At 35.2% G+C, this 18,115-nt stretch overlaps 1 protein-coding gene across 1 annotated transcript in view; it reads left to right on the top strand.

Moving 5' to 3' along the window:
- LOC308262320 (phosphatidylinositol 3,4,5-trisphosphate-dependent Rac exchanger 2 protein-like) overlaps positions 1-18,115 on the top strand; it is a gene marked incomplete at both ends in the record, with an annotated part of 238,723 nt that overhangs the window by 128,030 nt on the left and 92,578 nt on the right. The window contains 3 exons of the mRNA XM_080694767.1: positions 11,617-11,720; positions 12,389-12,438; positions 16,136-16,211. Of these exons, the coding sequence (XP_080550893.1) occupies positions 11,617-11,720; positions 12,389-12,438; positions 16,136-16,211 (230 nt within the window). The remainder of the gene's footprint in view (positions 1-11,616; positions 11,721-12,388; positions 12,439-16,135; positions 16,212-18,115) is intronic.

The following is an 18,115-nucleotide window of genomic DNA, read 5'->3' as shown; positions in this document are numbered from 1 at the left end:
ATAAGTAAGAGGTATAGACATTTGACTAAGGGATTTTGATGGTCATGTCCTTTGTAAAATTCAGTGATGTACAACAAAATAAATGCTTCCAGTTTTCTACCACACTGATTATTGCCTCAGTGATGGCATCTCCATCTACCCAGCTAGGAGTCATCTCTCTAATAGGACCAGTTCTCTCTCTTCCAGTATCCCTACATCTTCCCAGTTCTCACCACTTCTTCCCTTGCTTTCAGTTTTGCTCCCCACCTCCACAGCATACTCTCCCCATCATAGCTTAAGATTGCTTTTGAAACAGTATAGGAGCATACAACCCAGCGATACTGAACCTGGTCACTGTTCAAAGAAATCGAAGGCAGAATATTATAGTGATGTATGCATATCCATGTTTATAGCTGCACAGTTCACAATAGCCAAGTTATGGAACCAGTCGAGGTGTCTAGCAACAGATGAATGGATCATAAAATGGTGGCATATACATAAAATGGAATTTTACTCAGCCGTAAAGAACAAGAGAGCTGAGCATGGTGGTGTACGCTTATAATCCTAGCATTTGGGAGGCTGGGACAGGAATATCACAGGTTTGCGGGCAGCTCAGCTACCTAATGAGGCCCTTGGCAACTCAGTGAGACCTGTTTCAGAAAAAAAAAAAAAAAGAATAAGAAATAGGGCTGGGGGGTGTCACTCAAAAGTAGAATGGCCCTGGGTTCCATCTCTGGTACCACACACACACACACACACACACACACACACACGCACAAGATCATGTCATTTGAAGGGAAATGATGGAACTCAAGAATAATATGTTAAGCGAGATCAGCTAGTCTCAAAATATGAATAATTGTATGTTTTATTTTTTATTTTTTATTTTGGTGGTACTGGGGATCCTGGAGGCCCTTCTACCTCCGGGCTACACTCCCAGACCATTTTTTTTCTTTTTATTATTTATTTGGAGACAGGGTCTCTTAAGCCAGCGAGGCTGACTACGAACCTGTGCGATCCTCCTGTCTCCACCTCCCAAGCGCGAAGATTACAAGCGTGCGCCACCACGCCCGGCTAATTGTATGTTTTATATGTGGCTAAATAGAAATTGGGAAACAAAGGTAACATCAGATAAAAAAGCAGAGACTCCAATGCAGTGATAAAGGGGGTTTGAGGGAGGGAGGAGAGGGGATGGAGCTAGTAAGAATGTAATAGTTTAAATAATGCTATGTATGTAGATAAAACTGCCAATTCTAGTCTTAAAGACATGTATGGAGAAGGGGAGGGAGGGTGGGACCAGAGGGCAGTGCTCCAGAGACGAGCGCCTGTCTGTTCCTATCACCCTGTACTTTAGTGTGATGCACCAAATAAAGATCAAGGCATTCCCCTGATACAGCCATCCAGTGCCTGCCCGTCAAACTTTAAGAAAAGTTTAGATAAATTTCTCTGGCCTAAACCACTCACCATGGGTTACAGCTCTTGGTGATAGGGTTATGATTTCTAATTTGAGGTTGGCCTCTAGTGTTTTACCTAAATTGTTAGAGTCTGCTCTGGTCTTTCTTTCCTTTGACACTTTAAGATGACTTCCTGTTTGGTGTCTGTACTGCTGCTCTTGTCATCCAACAATTATTTATTAATTTCTAAGAAATGCCAAGGACCTAAGTGCTGGAGATACAGCAGTAAATGAAATGACAGAAATCTCTTCTTCATGACTCTTTTTCCCCACGATCCTCTGAATTTCTTTTTCGTTGTTGTTGTGGTACTGGGGATGGAACCCAGGTGCATCCTACATCCTAGATATACCCCCAGCCCTATTTTTTATTCTTTATTTTTGAAACAGGGTCTCACTTAGTTGCAGAGGGCCTCACTAAATAACTGAGGCTGTCCGCAAACTGCAATCCTCCTGTTTCAGCCTCCCTAATGCTGGGATTACAAGCGTGCACCACCACACCTGGCTCCAGCCTTCTGATTTTTAGAAGCCCACCCAGTCCTACCATTCCAATGTTCTAATTGTTTAATTAAAAAATTGGCTTCATATACCTCATAGTCTCTGAAGTTTCCCTGATGCTCTGTTTGTTTCTTTGTTTGTTTTCTCTATTTTCCTATCTCTGCACTGGCCTCCGATCAAAACAGATGCTCCTCTACATCAGAAGCCTCCTTTGTTGCTAAATAGCATGTGCCTGGAGCGCCCAGCACATAGAGGTGCTCAGTAAATGTTTGCTGAATGAATAAATGAATAGTTATATTTTGAACAAATGGATAATACTTAGAAATTATACATGATTTTACACTTGATTCATTAGCATAATTAAAGCACCTAAAGTATCATGTTTTTAGCTTCTAGTTCACTAGAAAGTATTTAACAACAATAAAGTAAAAATGAAAATATGTCGAGTTATACTGCTTTCCTATATATTTCCTATATCCATTTCCAACAAATGGATTGCATTTGTTGTTTTTCTTTCAAATAAGAAATTTCAGTTTCAATTAACATGCAATAATTGTACATATTTGTGGGGTGCCATGTGATACTTGAAAACGTGCTTACAATGTGTATTGATCAAATTAGGGAAATTAGCATTTGCCTCTCTTTAAACATTTATCCCTTCTTTGTGTTGCATGGAGGCTTACGGAGGTGGCATTAGAGAAGTTTTGCGGACAGTTAGTCAGACTTCAGAAATGGTGCTTCCTTTCCCATTTAGACCATGGACTTCCAGGGACTGTGTATTAAGGATAGAACAAAAGACAGGAAGCATCTGTTTATGGAAACCTTTTGTTGATTCTTTTCCTTACTAATTCTTTAATCCTCTATGCTAGGTACTTTAAGATGTATAAACATGAACTAGTGACTTATGGTCTAGAGCATTTGAGCCTATTTACTTATTTTTTTCTAACATGTCTGTCAAGAAATCCAGGTGCTGACGTATTTCCTTATAGAAATGCAAAAATCCAAGAAGATGGGAGAACTTTGGTAGGGAATATTCAGAAAAAAATGTTATCGATTAATACTTGCTGATATAATAAAACTCCTCCATACACTATCTTATGTTGTAGAGCCTAATTTTTTTATTCCTGTAGAGTCCATTCAGTGGTGGAAGATGGGGCTGTGGTGTTCTTCTTCATGTGAGGTATGGGTGTTTGGGATCCTCAATCTGTGGACCCCAGAGGTCACCTTTAATTAAAAAAAATTTTTTTATTGGTTCGTTGTAGTCGTACATTTTTTTTTAGATTTTATGTCATTAATAAGTTTTATTTTAAAAAAAATTTATTGGTGCGTTGTATTTATACATCATAATGGGGTAAAAAACTTGTGTAGACATACATGCACACGTCACCCAGTTAGCCCCTACCCAATCCCCACCTCACTCCTTCCCCATCCCTCCTTCCCTTGCTTGGTTTAGTGGTTGACTTTGATATTTTTAAGTACATACATCTTAATGGGGTTCTAGACGGTGGAGACATACATGTACACGTCACCCAATTAGTCCATATCCAATTCCTGCCCCATTCCCTCTCCCTCCCTACCTTGATGTTTTTTAACTTACCTTTGTGCACCACTTTTGTCCGTGTATCCATCATCATAGATAAGTCACAAGACTAACCTTGACTCTGAGGGAAGCAATAATACCTTATAGTTACATGACCATGAAAAAAAAAGTAAACCAATTTTATAAAGAGAGTAATTATTACACACAAACGCAAACACATGAACACACACATGTATGAGACAGGAGAATATGTTTGCAACCAGCCTCTATAGTGTAGTTGTAGTGATGCCCTCTACAACTTACAAATACTGTGTTTCAGAAAATAAAAATAATAAAATAGGTCTGGGGGTGTAGTTCATAGGTAGAATGTCTATGAAATACAAATGTTTTATAGTGATTATCAGCATATAATCACAAAAGGAACTTTTACCATCTATTTTCAGTTGAGATTTTGGGGATTTCTGTTGTCAATTTGCATGATTTCAAACATTTATGAATTAGAACTAAGTGAAAAAATGATGTTAAAGCCATCTATCAACAATTGATGATATTGTTTAAATTGTTTAAAAATGTTGGCTGTACAATTCTTTTGGATTTCAGTTGCATTACTATATTCTATAATAACTACACTGAGTTTGGGCATAACATTTTCCTTTTTGGCTACAGGGTACCATGTAATAGAGGAAAATGCCTTGCAGTGTGTGTGACCTTCAGCCCTAGAGCTGGACGGTCCGGGTGTAGGAAGGATGACAGCCAGGCATCTGTGGCTTTCTTTTTAAGTTGCTCTCCACTCTTTCCACCCTTGCTCTTATTTCTCATAACAGGTACTCTAGGAATTATATAAGAAAGTGTTGCTTATTTGCCTCCTGAATTGGAGTGTGAAAGTTGAAGACCATTATAAGTGGAATTTTTTTGCTTTATAATGACAACATTGTGCTATCATTTGCCTAGAGATCTCAATAACTAGTTACGTGCATTTAAGATGATTACTAGTTAGTACTGGAGAAAAATTTAAATGCAAGAATGCTTTAAGTATTTATTATTGTCATCTACTTATTTATTTTTGTGGTACCAAAATGGAACCCAGGGGCATTCTACCTGTGAACTACACCACCAGACCTATTTTATTATTTTTATTTTCTGAAACACAGTTTTTGTAAGTTGTTGAGGGCATAACTACAACTACACTACACTACAGAGGCTGGTTACAAACATATCCTCCTGTCTCAGTCTTTTTTTTTATATCTTCCTTTTATTTTTTATTTATTTATTTATTTTTATTTTATTTATTTTTTAATTGGTACATTGTAATCATATATCACACTGGCTTTTAAGAAAATTAAGAAAATTGAAAATTTTTGAACATTGATATTTATCAGCTGATTAACTCTTTTTGAAATATAGCACTGAGTTCTTTCTTGTTCGTTTCATTCGTTTCCCAGAGCCTCATAAAAGAAAAGCAAGTGCTCTGCCATTGAGTTATAACCCCAGTATATCCTCAACACCAGCACTGAGTACTGTCTATCAATGAAAGTACTATCAAATATTGTTCCATTTGTTACAATTTGAATTTAGTGGCCTGGGCTTTTACTGTTATTAGGATTTGAAGAGTTATAATGTCAGATTTGGCATACAGAATTTTTGTCACAAGAACAGACCTTTGTTTTATAAAGTCACTGTTTATCCCAAACTAGGGGTGAGAGAACATATTATGCAATTTCATATTAATAGAGTAATTCTGTTAGACTGAAGAGTTATGAGCCAAATGTGCTAGTTGCATTAGTATGTGGCTCCAGCTGCATGTTAGTTAAAATAGGATTCCTAAAATAAAATTGAATGAACCATCTGTTAAAAGAGAGCAAGCAAAAAAAAAAAAAAAGTTGACTGTTAACTGATCTTGCTATTATTTCCATTGCAATTATAGCTGAGAGCATTGTCAGAGGTGTTACCTTGCTATAGAAGGAATCTGCATTGAGGCAGCATATGCTTTCCCCATGGCACACTGTTAATATTCAATATTCATTCACCAACTCTACTGTTTATAGTGCAAAGGCTTATATGAGAATTCAGAGACCTCATTTGTTAAGTTGTGCAGATTGCTGGAGTTGGCTTGTATGAGCTCCTGAGAGCTGATATTGAATTAAAATATTTTGCAAGCTAGTTGATGGTTCTGCATAATTATTATTAAAATTGAAATTATATATAACATATGCGTAACATATACTATAAACTAAGATAGCAAATTCATAAAACTTACTACCAATTATTTTAGTTCTTTTATTGTTACCTATATACCCTGGATATTGTTTTTATCTATTATTTCTGTGAGATGAAAAGGATCTGCAGTGGTGTGCCACTATAAAATTAACTCCATGTTCAGTAACTTTGAGTTGACAACTTGAAATTGACCAGAGTGGGAATATTTATAGCGCAGAAATTAGAGAAAATGTTATAATGAGAGCTCCTCCCGTTCTTCCCCCTGTAGCCTTCCCATCCACAGTCTCAATTGTCCCTCCCTGGTTCTTTCACAGAGTTGTATAAAAGACTGCGTTCAGCAACTTTTCTCACAAGGTGACCTGAACTCTTGTTAGTTAATACATTTCTATGTTAGTGATGTTGGGGCAATGAATTTGAAGTGTTTGCTGTGGTTGCAGAATAGCCTGAGACTTAACCTCTGGGGAAGGGCTAAATGAGTGGTGTGTGCAAGTACACCTCTACCATCTTGTACCCCAATAAGATGAATGACTACACTGCACCAATAATAAAAAAAAAAAGAGTTGTCAGCCTTTGACTTAAAGCTGAGTTCTTCCTCTTTCTTTTCTTTTCTTTTTTTTTCTTTTCTTTTTTTCCTTTTTTCTTTTTTTTTCTTTTTTTTTTTTTTGGTGGTATTGGGGATTGAACTTAGAGGAGCTCTACCTCTGAGCTACACCCTTAGGCCTTTTTATTTTATTTTATTTTTTGTTTTGAAACCGGGTCTAGGTGTGAGTGTGTCCTTACATTGCTGAGGTTGGTCTTGAACTTGTGATCTTTCTGTTTTAGCCTCCTAAGCACTGGGATTGTAAGCATGTGCCACCATGCTTGGCTAGTTCTTCCTTTAGAAAAGGTTAGAGTACCACGTGTGTGTGTGTGTGTGTGTGTGTGTGTGTGTGTGTGTGTGTGTGTGTAGAGACATTTGGGCTGAGTATTTCCCTGAATTTTGGAATATCAAGATAATATATTTATAAATATCAATGGATTAAAAATGGGAATAGATACCAAGGAGAAATAAATTACTGATCTTGAAACATGCCATAGAATTTCAAAATACTTCTCGTAATTTTTTTTCATATGTGCTTTTTTCTATATGGCTTGACCTGGGGAAAAAGATTACAATAGACTGATGTTTGTTTGTTTGTGAGGGGGTAGCAGTCTGGCTCAATTTATGGCTAGAAGCATTGTACAAGGTTTGAATTAGTTGGGTAGAAGAGCTAAAAACGTGTGTGTGTGTGTGTGTGTGTGTGTGTGTGTGTGTGTGTGTGTTGCACACACATGTGCATTTACTAACAAGTCCTTTTCAATATTCTTTTGGATTCACCAAATGTAGAAAATGAGAATTAATCTTGATAGCTTTTTTTTCTCCCCTTACACATTTCTAGCAAAAAGTAAAGGTCAAAGTCTTCTTTCTAATCCTGGAAACATAGCTTATTGCAGCAAATGATCTCCTGCAAATGGTGCATTCCCTGTAAAGAAAATACTGAAATATAAGCTTGAGCAGTGTTTTCAAATTTTCACTTTCTAAAATAGTCATTTTCTATTATACTGTATATAGTTTAGCCTGGAAAAGAGAAAACTTGAAAGGAGCTTTAATGGGCCCCCCCCTTAGTTTCACTAAAGTATAATTGACAAGTAAAAATTATATGCATTTATGGTTTACATGATGTTTTGATACATGTATAGTGTGAGTACTACAATCTAACTAATTAACACATTAATCACCTTACATAACCTTACATATTTATTATTTTTGTGTGGCAAGAACATTTCAGATATACTGTCTAAGCAATTTTTAAGTATACACTCTATTATTGATGGACACATAGGTTGTACTTTGGCTATTGTGCCTAGTGCCGCAGAGAACAAAGGAGTTCTGATACCTCTTTGCATTCTGATTTCCTTTGTATATATCTCCAGAAATGAGATTTCTGGTCATATTGATTGAGTCATATTGATAATTCTGATAATGATCATAATTATGATATTGAGATTTCTGGGTCATATTGATTGGGTCATATTGATAATTCTATTTTTAGTTTTTGAGGAACCTCTACATTATGTTCCATAATAACTGTACTAACTTATATTCCCGTCAGCATTCTCCCCATCCTCCTCAACACTTGTCTTTTTGATAATAGCTGTTCTAAGAGGTGCGAGGCTGCATCTCACTGTGGTTCTGATTTGCATTTCCCTAATGACTAGAGATGTCGAACATCTTTTCATTTGCCTGTTGGCCATCTGAATTTCTTCTTTTCTTTTGAAAAGTACCTATTTAGGATGTTTGCCCATTTTCAGTTAACTGTATTGTTGCCATGGAGTTCCTTGGGTTTTGCATATTAACCCTCTAACATATCTGTACTTCACATTTTTTTTCAGTTCCATAGGTTGCCTTTTCATTTTGTTGATTATTTTATTTGATCTGCAGAAGCTCTTTAGTTTAATTTCCTTCTAGTATTCTTAGGTTTCTTTTATTGCTTGTAGTTTGGATCTTATCTAAAAAAACTTATTGCCCAGACCAATGTCTAGAAACATTTTCTCTATTCTTTCTTATAGTAGTTTTTAGTTCAGGTCCTATTTTAAATCCATTTTGATCTGATTATGTATGTGATGTGAGGTAAGGGCCTATTTTCATCTTCTGTGTGTGGCTATTCAGTGTTCTCATCAATATTTTTTGATAAGACTTTCTTTCCCTTGTGTTCATTCCTGGCAACTTTGTTGAAGATGAACTGACCACAGATACTTGGGCCTGTTTCCGGGATCTCTATTATGCCTGTACCCTGCTATTTTAATTACTATAGCTTTGTAGAATGCTTTGAAGTCAGGTAGGGTGATGCCTCTAGCTTTGTTCCACTTGCTCAAAATTTCTTTGGCTATTTGGGGTCTTCTTTGATTCCATAGAGATTTTAGGATTTTCTTTATTTTTGTGAAACATGCCATTGGAATTCTGAAAGGAATCATATCGAATCTGCAGGCCACATTGGATAGTATGGAGATTTAAATACTTTTTCTAGTTCATAAACACATATATTTTCATTTATTGGTGTCATTTTCAATATTTACATTAATTTTTTAATAGTTTTTATTGTGTAACTTTTCATCAAATTATTCAAATATATATATGTTATATATATATATATATTTTTTTTTCCGGTACTGGAGATTGAACCCAGGCACATTCTACCTCTGAGCTACGCCCACAGTCCTATTTATTTTTTATTTTTTACTCTTGAAATAAAGTCTCACTAATTTGCAAAGGGCAATGTATTCTTAAGGTTTCTTAAGTTCTCTTGGATAGTTAGCCTAATAGAAATGCTATGACTGTATATATGTTATTTTTGGTTTCTGTTCCTTTATTGCAATCATTTATTAGTTTTAACATTTTTGAATATATAAGCTCACGCAATCCTCACACATAGATGATGTTTCTTCTTTCCAATTTGGATGTCTTTTATTTCTTTAACTTGTCTAGTCATTCCAACTATGACTTCTAGCACTATGTTGAATAGAATTGTAACCAAATGGGTTCACCCTTGGTGAGTGTGAAGCCAATAAGTATAACCAGGGGGTAAAATAGTGAAAAAAAATTATTACTTGGATGATACTAGGAGTAATTCCCAAAACAGAACCTGTCTCTGAACCAAAAACAAAAACAAAAACAAAAACCAACAAAAAAGCAAGGGGTCTTTATGAAGGAATCTATCTCATGTTGATGTAGGGAAGACATCATATTGAGAGGTGAACACATTCTTAATCATCACAGTTCAAGATCATTCTTTATACTTGACATATTTTAAAAATGGCCAAGGTAATGCCTTCTGGTTTAGATTATAGGACTATAATGAGCTAAGTTTAGTGACCTGGGGAGGGAGCTGACTGTTTAACACTGGTTCCTTGTGGTTTCTTCTGGAACACCTTCTCTGAGACAGAAGAAAAGCTATGAAGAAGCACTAACCTTCATTTAATGGGGCTGCAGCTTTTCTTCCTATAAATATAGAAATTGCCCTTGAAAGTGCCTGTCTAGTGGCCAACAGACATGGCAAGAGTAGGTATCCTTGTCTTATTCTGATCTTACAGAAAAAGCAATTACCTTTGACTCACTGAATATAAGGTTATCTGTGGTATTTTCTTATATAGTCTTTACGATGTTGAGGTATATTAAATTTGAGATCCTTCATCATGCGAGAATGTTGAATTTTGTCTGGGCATGGTGGCACACACTTGTAATCTCAGCATTCGGGGGCCTGAGATTGGAAGGATCACGTTTTATGGACAGCCTCAGCTACTTAGTGAGGACTTCTGCAACTTAGTGAGACCCTGTCTCAAAATAAAGAATAAAAAAAAAAATAGGGCAGGGGGTGTAGCTTGGTGGTCAAATGCCCCTGGTTTTCACCCCCAGACCCACACACACACACAAAAAGAATGTTGAATTTTGTCAAATGTTTTTCTGTTTTTGTTGCTCATCATATGATTTTTATTCTTCATTTTGTTAATGTCTTCTATTTTTTATTGATTTGCCAATGATGAGATGGATTATCCTTAAATCCCAAGGCTAAATCCCACTTGAAAATGATGTATGATTCTTTCAACGTTGTTGGACTTGATTTGATAGTTTTGTTTTGTTTTTTTTTTTTTTTTTTGGTGGTACTGGGGATGGAACCCTTCTACCTCCGGGCTACACTCCCAGACCTATTTTTATATTTTATTTGGAAACAGGGTTTCTTAAGCCAGCGAGGTTGCCTTCGAATCTCCTGTCTTGCCTCCCAAGCACGGGGATTACAAGCGTGTGCCACCAAGCCCAGCAATTTGATAATATTGTGTTAAGGATATTTGCATTAATGTTCATCAGGAACATTGGTCTGTATTTTGTTTTCTTGTAGTGTTTCTGTTTGGCTTCATAAAATGAGTTTGGAAGTGTTCCTTTCTCTTCAATTTTTGGAAAAGGTTGAGGAAGATTTGCATTAATTCTTTTTTAGATGTTTGTTGGAATTCAGCAGCGATACCATAAAGTCTTGGGAATAGGAGGTTTTAGAAATAGGAAAGACTTACGAGCATGTTGGCACACGCTTGTAATCCCAGCATTTAGGAGGTGATTGCAGTTTGCAGACAGCCTCAGCTACTTAGAGAGGCCCTTCACAACTTAGTGAGACCCTGTTTCAAAAATAAAGAGACGAAAAATTAGGGCTTGGGGTATAGCTCCGTGGTAAAATGCCCCTGGGTTCCATCCCCAGTACCAGAAAAATAAAATATGAAAGACTTATTTTGAGGATGATAATGAAGTAGAAACACTCACAGTTTCTATCCTGAGGAAAAAAAAATTTACGTTACTTCTAAGAAAAGCATTTCTCAGTTAAAATTTTGGAATCAGTAACATGTTGAAATTATGTAATCTACTCTGGAGGTCTAAACACAAGATAAATGGTCAGAACTGGTGTGGGTGGTCTTGGCCTGATCACAGTGCGATAAAACAGATAAATGCTAAAAATCATTTCCGAGGCCAAAAGTCAAATCACAATCCAGTAATAGGAGTTTCTGCTCTTTGAAGGGCACTTCAGCTTTGTGTAATTGTGAGGAATATAAGAGACAACCTTGTATTTTCACATATATAAATATGTACTATATAAAGACACACATACAAATATATTATGCTAATTTAATAATGCTAACATAAACTTAGTTCTCAAATAATTATATGGAAATTATAAATGTATTAAATGAAAAAAATTGTATACATATTACTGTGAAAACACTGAATCAGCATTGCTGTGTTAGAAAAGCAAGAGCTTTTTGTAAAACTAAAAGTTTCAATATTAGGAATATGTTTTACACATCTATTTAGCTTTTTATCTGCTGCCTTTTAAACTGTCACTGTTTTAACTTATTGCTTCTATGTTCTTAGTTACTGACAAACATCAATTCAAGCCAGAGCAGATGTTATATAGATTTCGCTATGATGATGGTACATTTTATCCAAGAAACGAGATGCAGGATGTGATTTCAAAGGTAATGATCTCCTACCACTTTTTAAATAGCATAATTCCTTGTTGTTATATTTGAAAAATAAAAAGCTGGTGAGAGTTTTAAAAAATTCTTCTAGTGTAAAAAATTCTTAAATTACATACATAAGCCACTGCTTCATTTCATTTTGGTATTTCAAAAATTCTAGTAAGAGATTATTTCTTCACTCTCTTACCTAGTTCTAAATAGAAGTAATGCTATTTCTCACTCAAAATATTATAGCCATTGAAAACGTTCACATGTAACAACATGTGATCATAGTACTTGGATAAACTTAGAATGCAAGTATAAACATAGCTGTAATACCAGTTTTCATGATACACTTGATAAAAATTAGAGATATATGGTGAACACATATTTAGATGTATTATTATATGCATTTACTTTCTGTCTAAATAATACCTTGAAATTTTATATTTGAAGAAAAATTATTTAGAGAAACCTTTGCCTATGTATATGTCATATGTATATGTCATATGCATATGATGAATTCTTAAGTCATTATATGATATAACATTTGAGTAATTTTTAAATTGGTTAAGAATGTGTCATGATTCAGCTATTGACAGTGGATTCATTTCTTCATTTACAACTTAGTTGATGTGTCCCTTCACGGATCTGACTTACTTTAAAAATACATTTGTTTTACACAGGGTGTAAGATTGTATTGTCGTCTTCATAGTCTGTTTACACCAGTGATAAGGTAAGTCTGGTTTTTTAGTTTAGTTTTTTTCTTTAAAACAGGATCTCAGTGAGTTGCACAGGGTTTCACTAAGTAGCTGAGGCTGTTCGCTAACCGCAATCCTCTGGTCTCCACCTCCCAAATGCTGAGATTACAATCATGCCCCACCACGCCCAGCTGCGTCTGGTTTTTAAATGTTGGAAATCTCAAATGAAATCATTTATACTGAATGCGAGAACTTAGCTTACTTTGTTATTATCCCAAAGTGAATTTTTTTTTACTTTAAATACTACTTTCAGTAATCATTATCTTAAAATTAAAATCATCTTAAAAATCCCTAAATTTTTCTGAGATTCTAATTATACAGTGTCTTCCACTTTTTATTTAGACTTTTAAAAATTATTTTACAGTTAGCCAGTGGTGGTGGCTCACTCTTATAATCCCCGCACTTGGGAGGTGGAGACAGGAGGATGGAGCAGGTTCGAAGCCAGCCTCGCTGGTTTAAGAGATCATCTTTCCAAATAAAAATATAACATAGGTCTGGGAGTGTAGCGCAGAGGTAGAAGGGTTTTCAGAAACTCCAGTACCACCCAAAAAATTAAAAAAATTATTTTACAATTAATACATAGTAAATTATAGACTTAAAATGACATAATCCACATTCAGCTAATATTTAATAAATAATAGTTAACAGGATTTGGCACGGTTTGTTTGATTTATTATCATTATTTGTATATCAGTATTTATATAAATTGTGCAATCAGTTATTGGATATGTATTAATTTACTTGGAAATTAGGAATTTCTTTGTAGTTTATATGTATAATTTTATTATTATGTTTTTTCTATTGAAGAGACATGACATTTTAAGAAGAATCAGGGTAATTTTCAATTTATGTCTTTAGAAAAATAATGGAAGCTGGGCGTGGTGGCTCACGCTTGTAATCCCAGCATTTGAGAAGCTGAGACAGGAGGATCTGGGGTTTGCAGCCAGTTTTAGCTACTTATTGAGGCCTCTGCAACTCAGTGAGACCCTGTTTCAAAATAAAGAATAAAATATAGGGCTGGGGGTGTTGCTTGGAGGTAGAATGCACCTGGGTTCCATCCCCAGTACCACAAAAAAGAGGAAGATTTTATTTATTTATTTATTTATTTATTTATTTATTTATTTTTTGTGGGTCTGGGGTTGGAACCCAGGGGCATTTGACCTCTGAGCTACAGCCCCTGCCCTATTTTTTATTCTTTATTTTGAAACCAGGTCTCACTGAGTTGCAGAGGTCTCACTAAGTAGCTGAGGCTGTCCGCGAACTGCGATCCTCCAGGTCTCAGCCTCCCGAATACTGGGATTACAAGCGTGCGCCACCATGCCCGGCTCTATTTTTATTTTTAATATACTTTTTGGTGCATTGTAATTATACATCATAGTGAAGTTCAGAGTTGATAGAAACATACATACACACAGTATTTGGCAGATTTTGAATTTTGTATTATGATTATTAATAGTATGTCAATAATGTTATTGTGCTTTCATAATATATACAGGTATATACTAAATGATAGAATGTTATGCTGATTTCACATGGCCAAATGTTATTTGGAGTTTGTTGACCAATCATATTTTCAGAACATAAGTATCATTTCTGAAATGAATAAAGATATGTTTCAATCTTGGCAGTAAGGTCCAGATATTTTATGTGTGCAGTATTTCTGTTTTTCACTCTGATTTTCCATTCCAAGGAAACTCAAAGCTTAAGGGAGAGGGGAGAAGTTGCTTGTGAGTGTGTTGGCGAGTCCTCTCATGCTGTGTGAGCAGGCTGCTTGCCCATCCTTGTGGAGAACATTAAGATCTTACTGCCACTCCTGAGAGTGCTGTGTTTACCTTGACAAGTAGGCTTCACAAAGTAGAAATAAAAAGAATAGATGTTTATCGATGTTATATCATAATCATATTATGGATAGATAGCCTTCAAAGATTTTGGCTAACTAAATACTTAATAGAAACTAGATACTTAAAATTTTCCCCCTGGTTAACAAATAGAAAATAGTAATGATTTGATTGTCCAGCTCGCTTGTGTATGTAGATCTTATACGTGTGAAAATGTGTTCTGAAAATATAAAATTTAGCCATATGGGATTTCTTATCAGAAAACTTATATTCTGTAAGAGCCAAGGAGAAGAAATTGTTCTTTGGTTAGAAATTACAATTGTTTATGAGTTGCCAAGGGAAAATTAATGGGGGAAAAAACCATGAAACAGATGAGATATATGGCAAACATGATGTAGTAGTTGTGACTTTAGTTTACACAGAGAAAAAGTAGTGTAAAGAACTGCAGACCTACCTGTGTTCTACTCTAGACTGCCTTCTTTCTAGTTGATGCTTATGGAAACTAAGATGAAATGGGTGATGAAATATCAGAAACATGGAAATAGATTTGAAAGATTAAAAAAGAAAATTTCTGTTGATTTCTGGCTAATCCAGTTCATTTACACTGAAATCTCATAAATTTCAACCATTATTTCCAGGAGCTTTTCCATGCAAGTGGGTAAAAGAATGAAGTATTATTAATTGCAAATTACTGACAGATGGGAAAGTAAAGTAAATATAGCTAGCAATTATTAATCACTTCATTTTTTTTGCAGTATGCATTTCTTTGATATTTTGAGAGAACTCTCATTTTCTCATCCTTTTTAATCCAGGCCTGCAAAACGAATGGATTATAAATGTCTGCCCTTGGGCTTAGAACTGATCATGAGACTTTGTTGATATCTAACTAAACTTTGAATGATTTCTCAGTTCTGGGAAACTGAGAGCATTGAACTGGGCATCTGATGTGGAGGGCCAGTTGAATCCCTTGTGCCCTGGGGATGTGGTCTCACGATGTCCATGCTCTGATCAGACAGAATATCTGACCAGTTCTCACGGGCCTGCAGGTTTCCTGTGCCAGCAGAGCAGTGTGAACAATTCTAACATGCAAATTCTGCTTTCCCGGAGAATGCAGAATCAGAGGGGGAAAAAAATGTTGTTTTCGTTTCCACTTTGTAAGAGATTTTTAGCAGAATCTGCCATCATTTAAGGGAAGGAATTTTATTTTATTACTCATTTATAAATGAGATATTGTAATTCTAGCTAAATTATTACTGGATATTATAGCAATGAAAATGTATTTGTAAGATCATGTGAAAGGAAACTAGGCTGGGAGGTTGCAATGAAGCTCAGTCGTAGGGTATTATTCCTACCATGTATGATGAGATCCTGGGTTCACTCTCCAGTGGAGGGAGAGAGAGAGAGAGAGAGAGAGAGAGAGAGAGAGAGAGAGGGAGAGGGAGAGGGAGAGGGAGAGGGAGAGGGAGAGGGAGAGGGAGAGGGAGAGGGAGAGGGAGAGGGAGAGGGAGAGGGAGAGGGAGGAAGGAAGGAAGGAAGAAAGAAAGAAAGGAAGGAAGGAAGGAAGGAAGGAAGGAACTAAATTTAAGAAAATAGATGTCCTGTTTCAGTATCACTGTGTGTCTCTCTTTCCTCTGCATGAGCAGATAAAAGATGTTTCAGCTCATGCTTTAAAAACATCTCATTTGCCCATAATTTGGGTGATTGATTCTGGTAAAGTTTTACAAGTGATTGCACTGGTAAAGTCTTCTCTTGTACACTGATACTAAATTAAAAAAATTCCTTGTTTTCATTTACTGTTTTGCTTAATTATTTCTTGTTTCTTTTTCCTTTATAGAGATAAAGATTACCATTTAAGGACCTATAAATCTGTGGTCATGGCTAACAAATTGATAGACTGGTTAATTGCACAGGTAAATAGATAAACCGAAGCTACTGTTTTGTTAACTGTCCTTTAATAATTAATATCTGCTTATGATGGAGCACAGTGAAGTAAACTGCCCAGGTTCATACAGCAAATGGAAAGTAGAGTTAATTTAAACATTGATAATCTGATTTTTGAATCCTCCAAATATACTTTCTTGCCTTTCAAAATTAAGATATTCCTCATCTGAAAGCCATAAAAAACATTAAGTATAATTTGAGTATCACTAAATTAGTTATGTTTTAGCTATGTCCACACACTAAAATTTTCTGCATATTTTTCACTCATTTGTTTTAAGGTTATCTATTTCTTAGACACCCAAGCAAATGCTTCTAATCTCCCTGTGGCTTTTCCTTGTTAGATAACAATTGTGTTTTGATAATGTGAGCTTTAATAGGTCTTAATACATTTTAAGTAGGAAAGTACAAATTTACTATTGTTATTGTTTTGCTTCTCAGAATTTGGATTTTGTCAGCTGGTACTATACTAGGAAAATGTGATTTGTGTATAAGTAAAACAAACTAAGACATCATAATAGACATTCAAATGTAAATTAATTTGTTTTTTCATGTGAGGTCAATGAATAAATGATTGAATATATTTCACTGATTAAGAAAATGTTATAAAAACTCATACCCACTTTAACTGAACCTACTGTCTGGGAGGAGTCAATATTGCTTTGTTGAAAATTACATTTGAATATTTGAGTCAATTTAATGAGCAGCCTTACTCTTTTCAAGAAAGTGTCTTTGTTACAAGTATATAATAGCATTAGATTTTTCATCATAAAATGTTTATATTTGTTTCATTTATTAATATTGCCCTATTTGGTTCAATATGCACAAACCATTTGGAAGTTTTATTATTTAATATTACTTCCTAGACTGTTCAAGACCACCTATTTTTGTATTTTTTAGCACTGAAATTTTTATGCTTACAAGTTAATATTTAAGATAAAAGCAAACAATTACTTTCAGATAAAGCCTTATTTTTTGTGGTACTGTAGAGTAAAATCAGGGGCATTCTTACCACTAAGCTAGATTTCCAGCCCTGTTTATTTTTTATTTTGAAACAGGGTCTTACTAAATTGCTCAACGTGTGATTTTCCTGTCTCAGCCTACCTAGTGCTGGGTTTACAGGAATGCACCACCATGCCCTGCTTCTAAAACCTTAATTTATGTATCCAGTGGCTTTATTAGCTCAAAGAACTCTTTATATCACTGTGGTCATTACATGTCTCCAGAATAGTTCTGTAATCAGTACTGGAGTTTGAATTTTACTTAGAAATTATCATGTTACAGAATACACAGGAACTTATACAATGCATTGTTTATGCATGGAAACTGAAGAGTATTTATTTGAAGCAAAAGCTGGTACAGTATTACCTAGCAAGGGCAAACATTAGAATACAATAAGTAGCTCAAAAACTGAACCAAGCTGACATTTTTTCATTTATTCTTATTGCTCTGTTATGATATCTGTAGAAATTTTATGTAGTAGACAATATCCTGTACCTGGTTATCTGATGCCAGTTCGGCTAATGACTAGTTGTATAAATATGGCTATCTCAGTCCATCTCCTGGATTGTAGTTTTTACAACTGTTGGCTACTTACTGCAGTAGCCGCACATACCATCTTTTATCTATTATTAAAGCTTTATTTTTAAAAATTTTTAAATAATTTTTTATTAGTGCACTGTATTCATACATCATAATGGGATAAAAAATACTTTTGTAGACATACATGCACACATCACCCAGTTAGCCCCTACCTGATCCCACCACGTTCCCTTCCCATCCCTCCTTCCCATGCTTGGCTTAGTGGTTGACATCTAGTATTATAGCAATTTATCCAAAATTAACAATGATAATCTCACATAACAGTTTCATTTGC

The sequence above is a fragment of the Muscardinus avellanarius genome, assembly GCF_963383645.1.
Source record: "Muscardinus avellanarius genome assembly, chromosome: 4".
NCBI classification, from domain to species: Eukaryota; Metazoa; Chordata; class Mammalia; order Rodentia; family Gliridae; genus Muscardinus; species Muscardinus avellanarius.
Note: the sequence above shows the minus strand (reverse complement) of the source record. Positions and strands in the feature narration are given on the sequence as shown.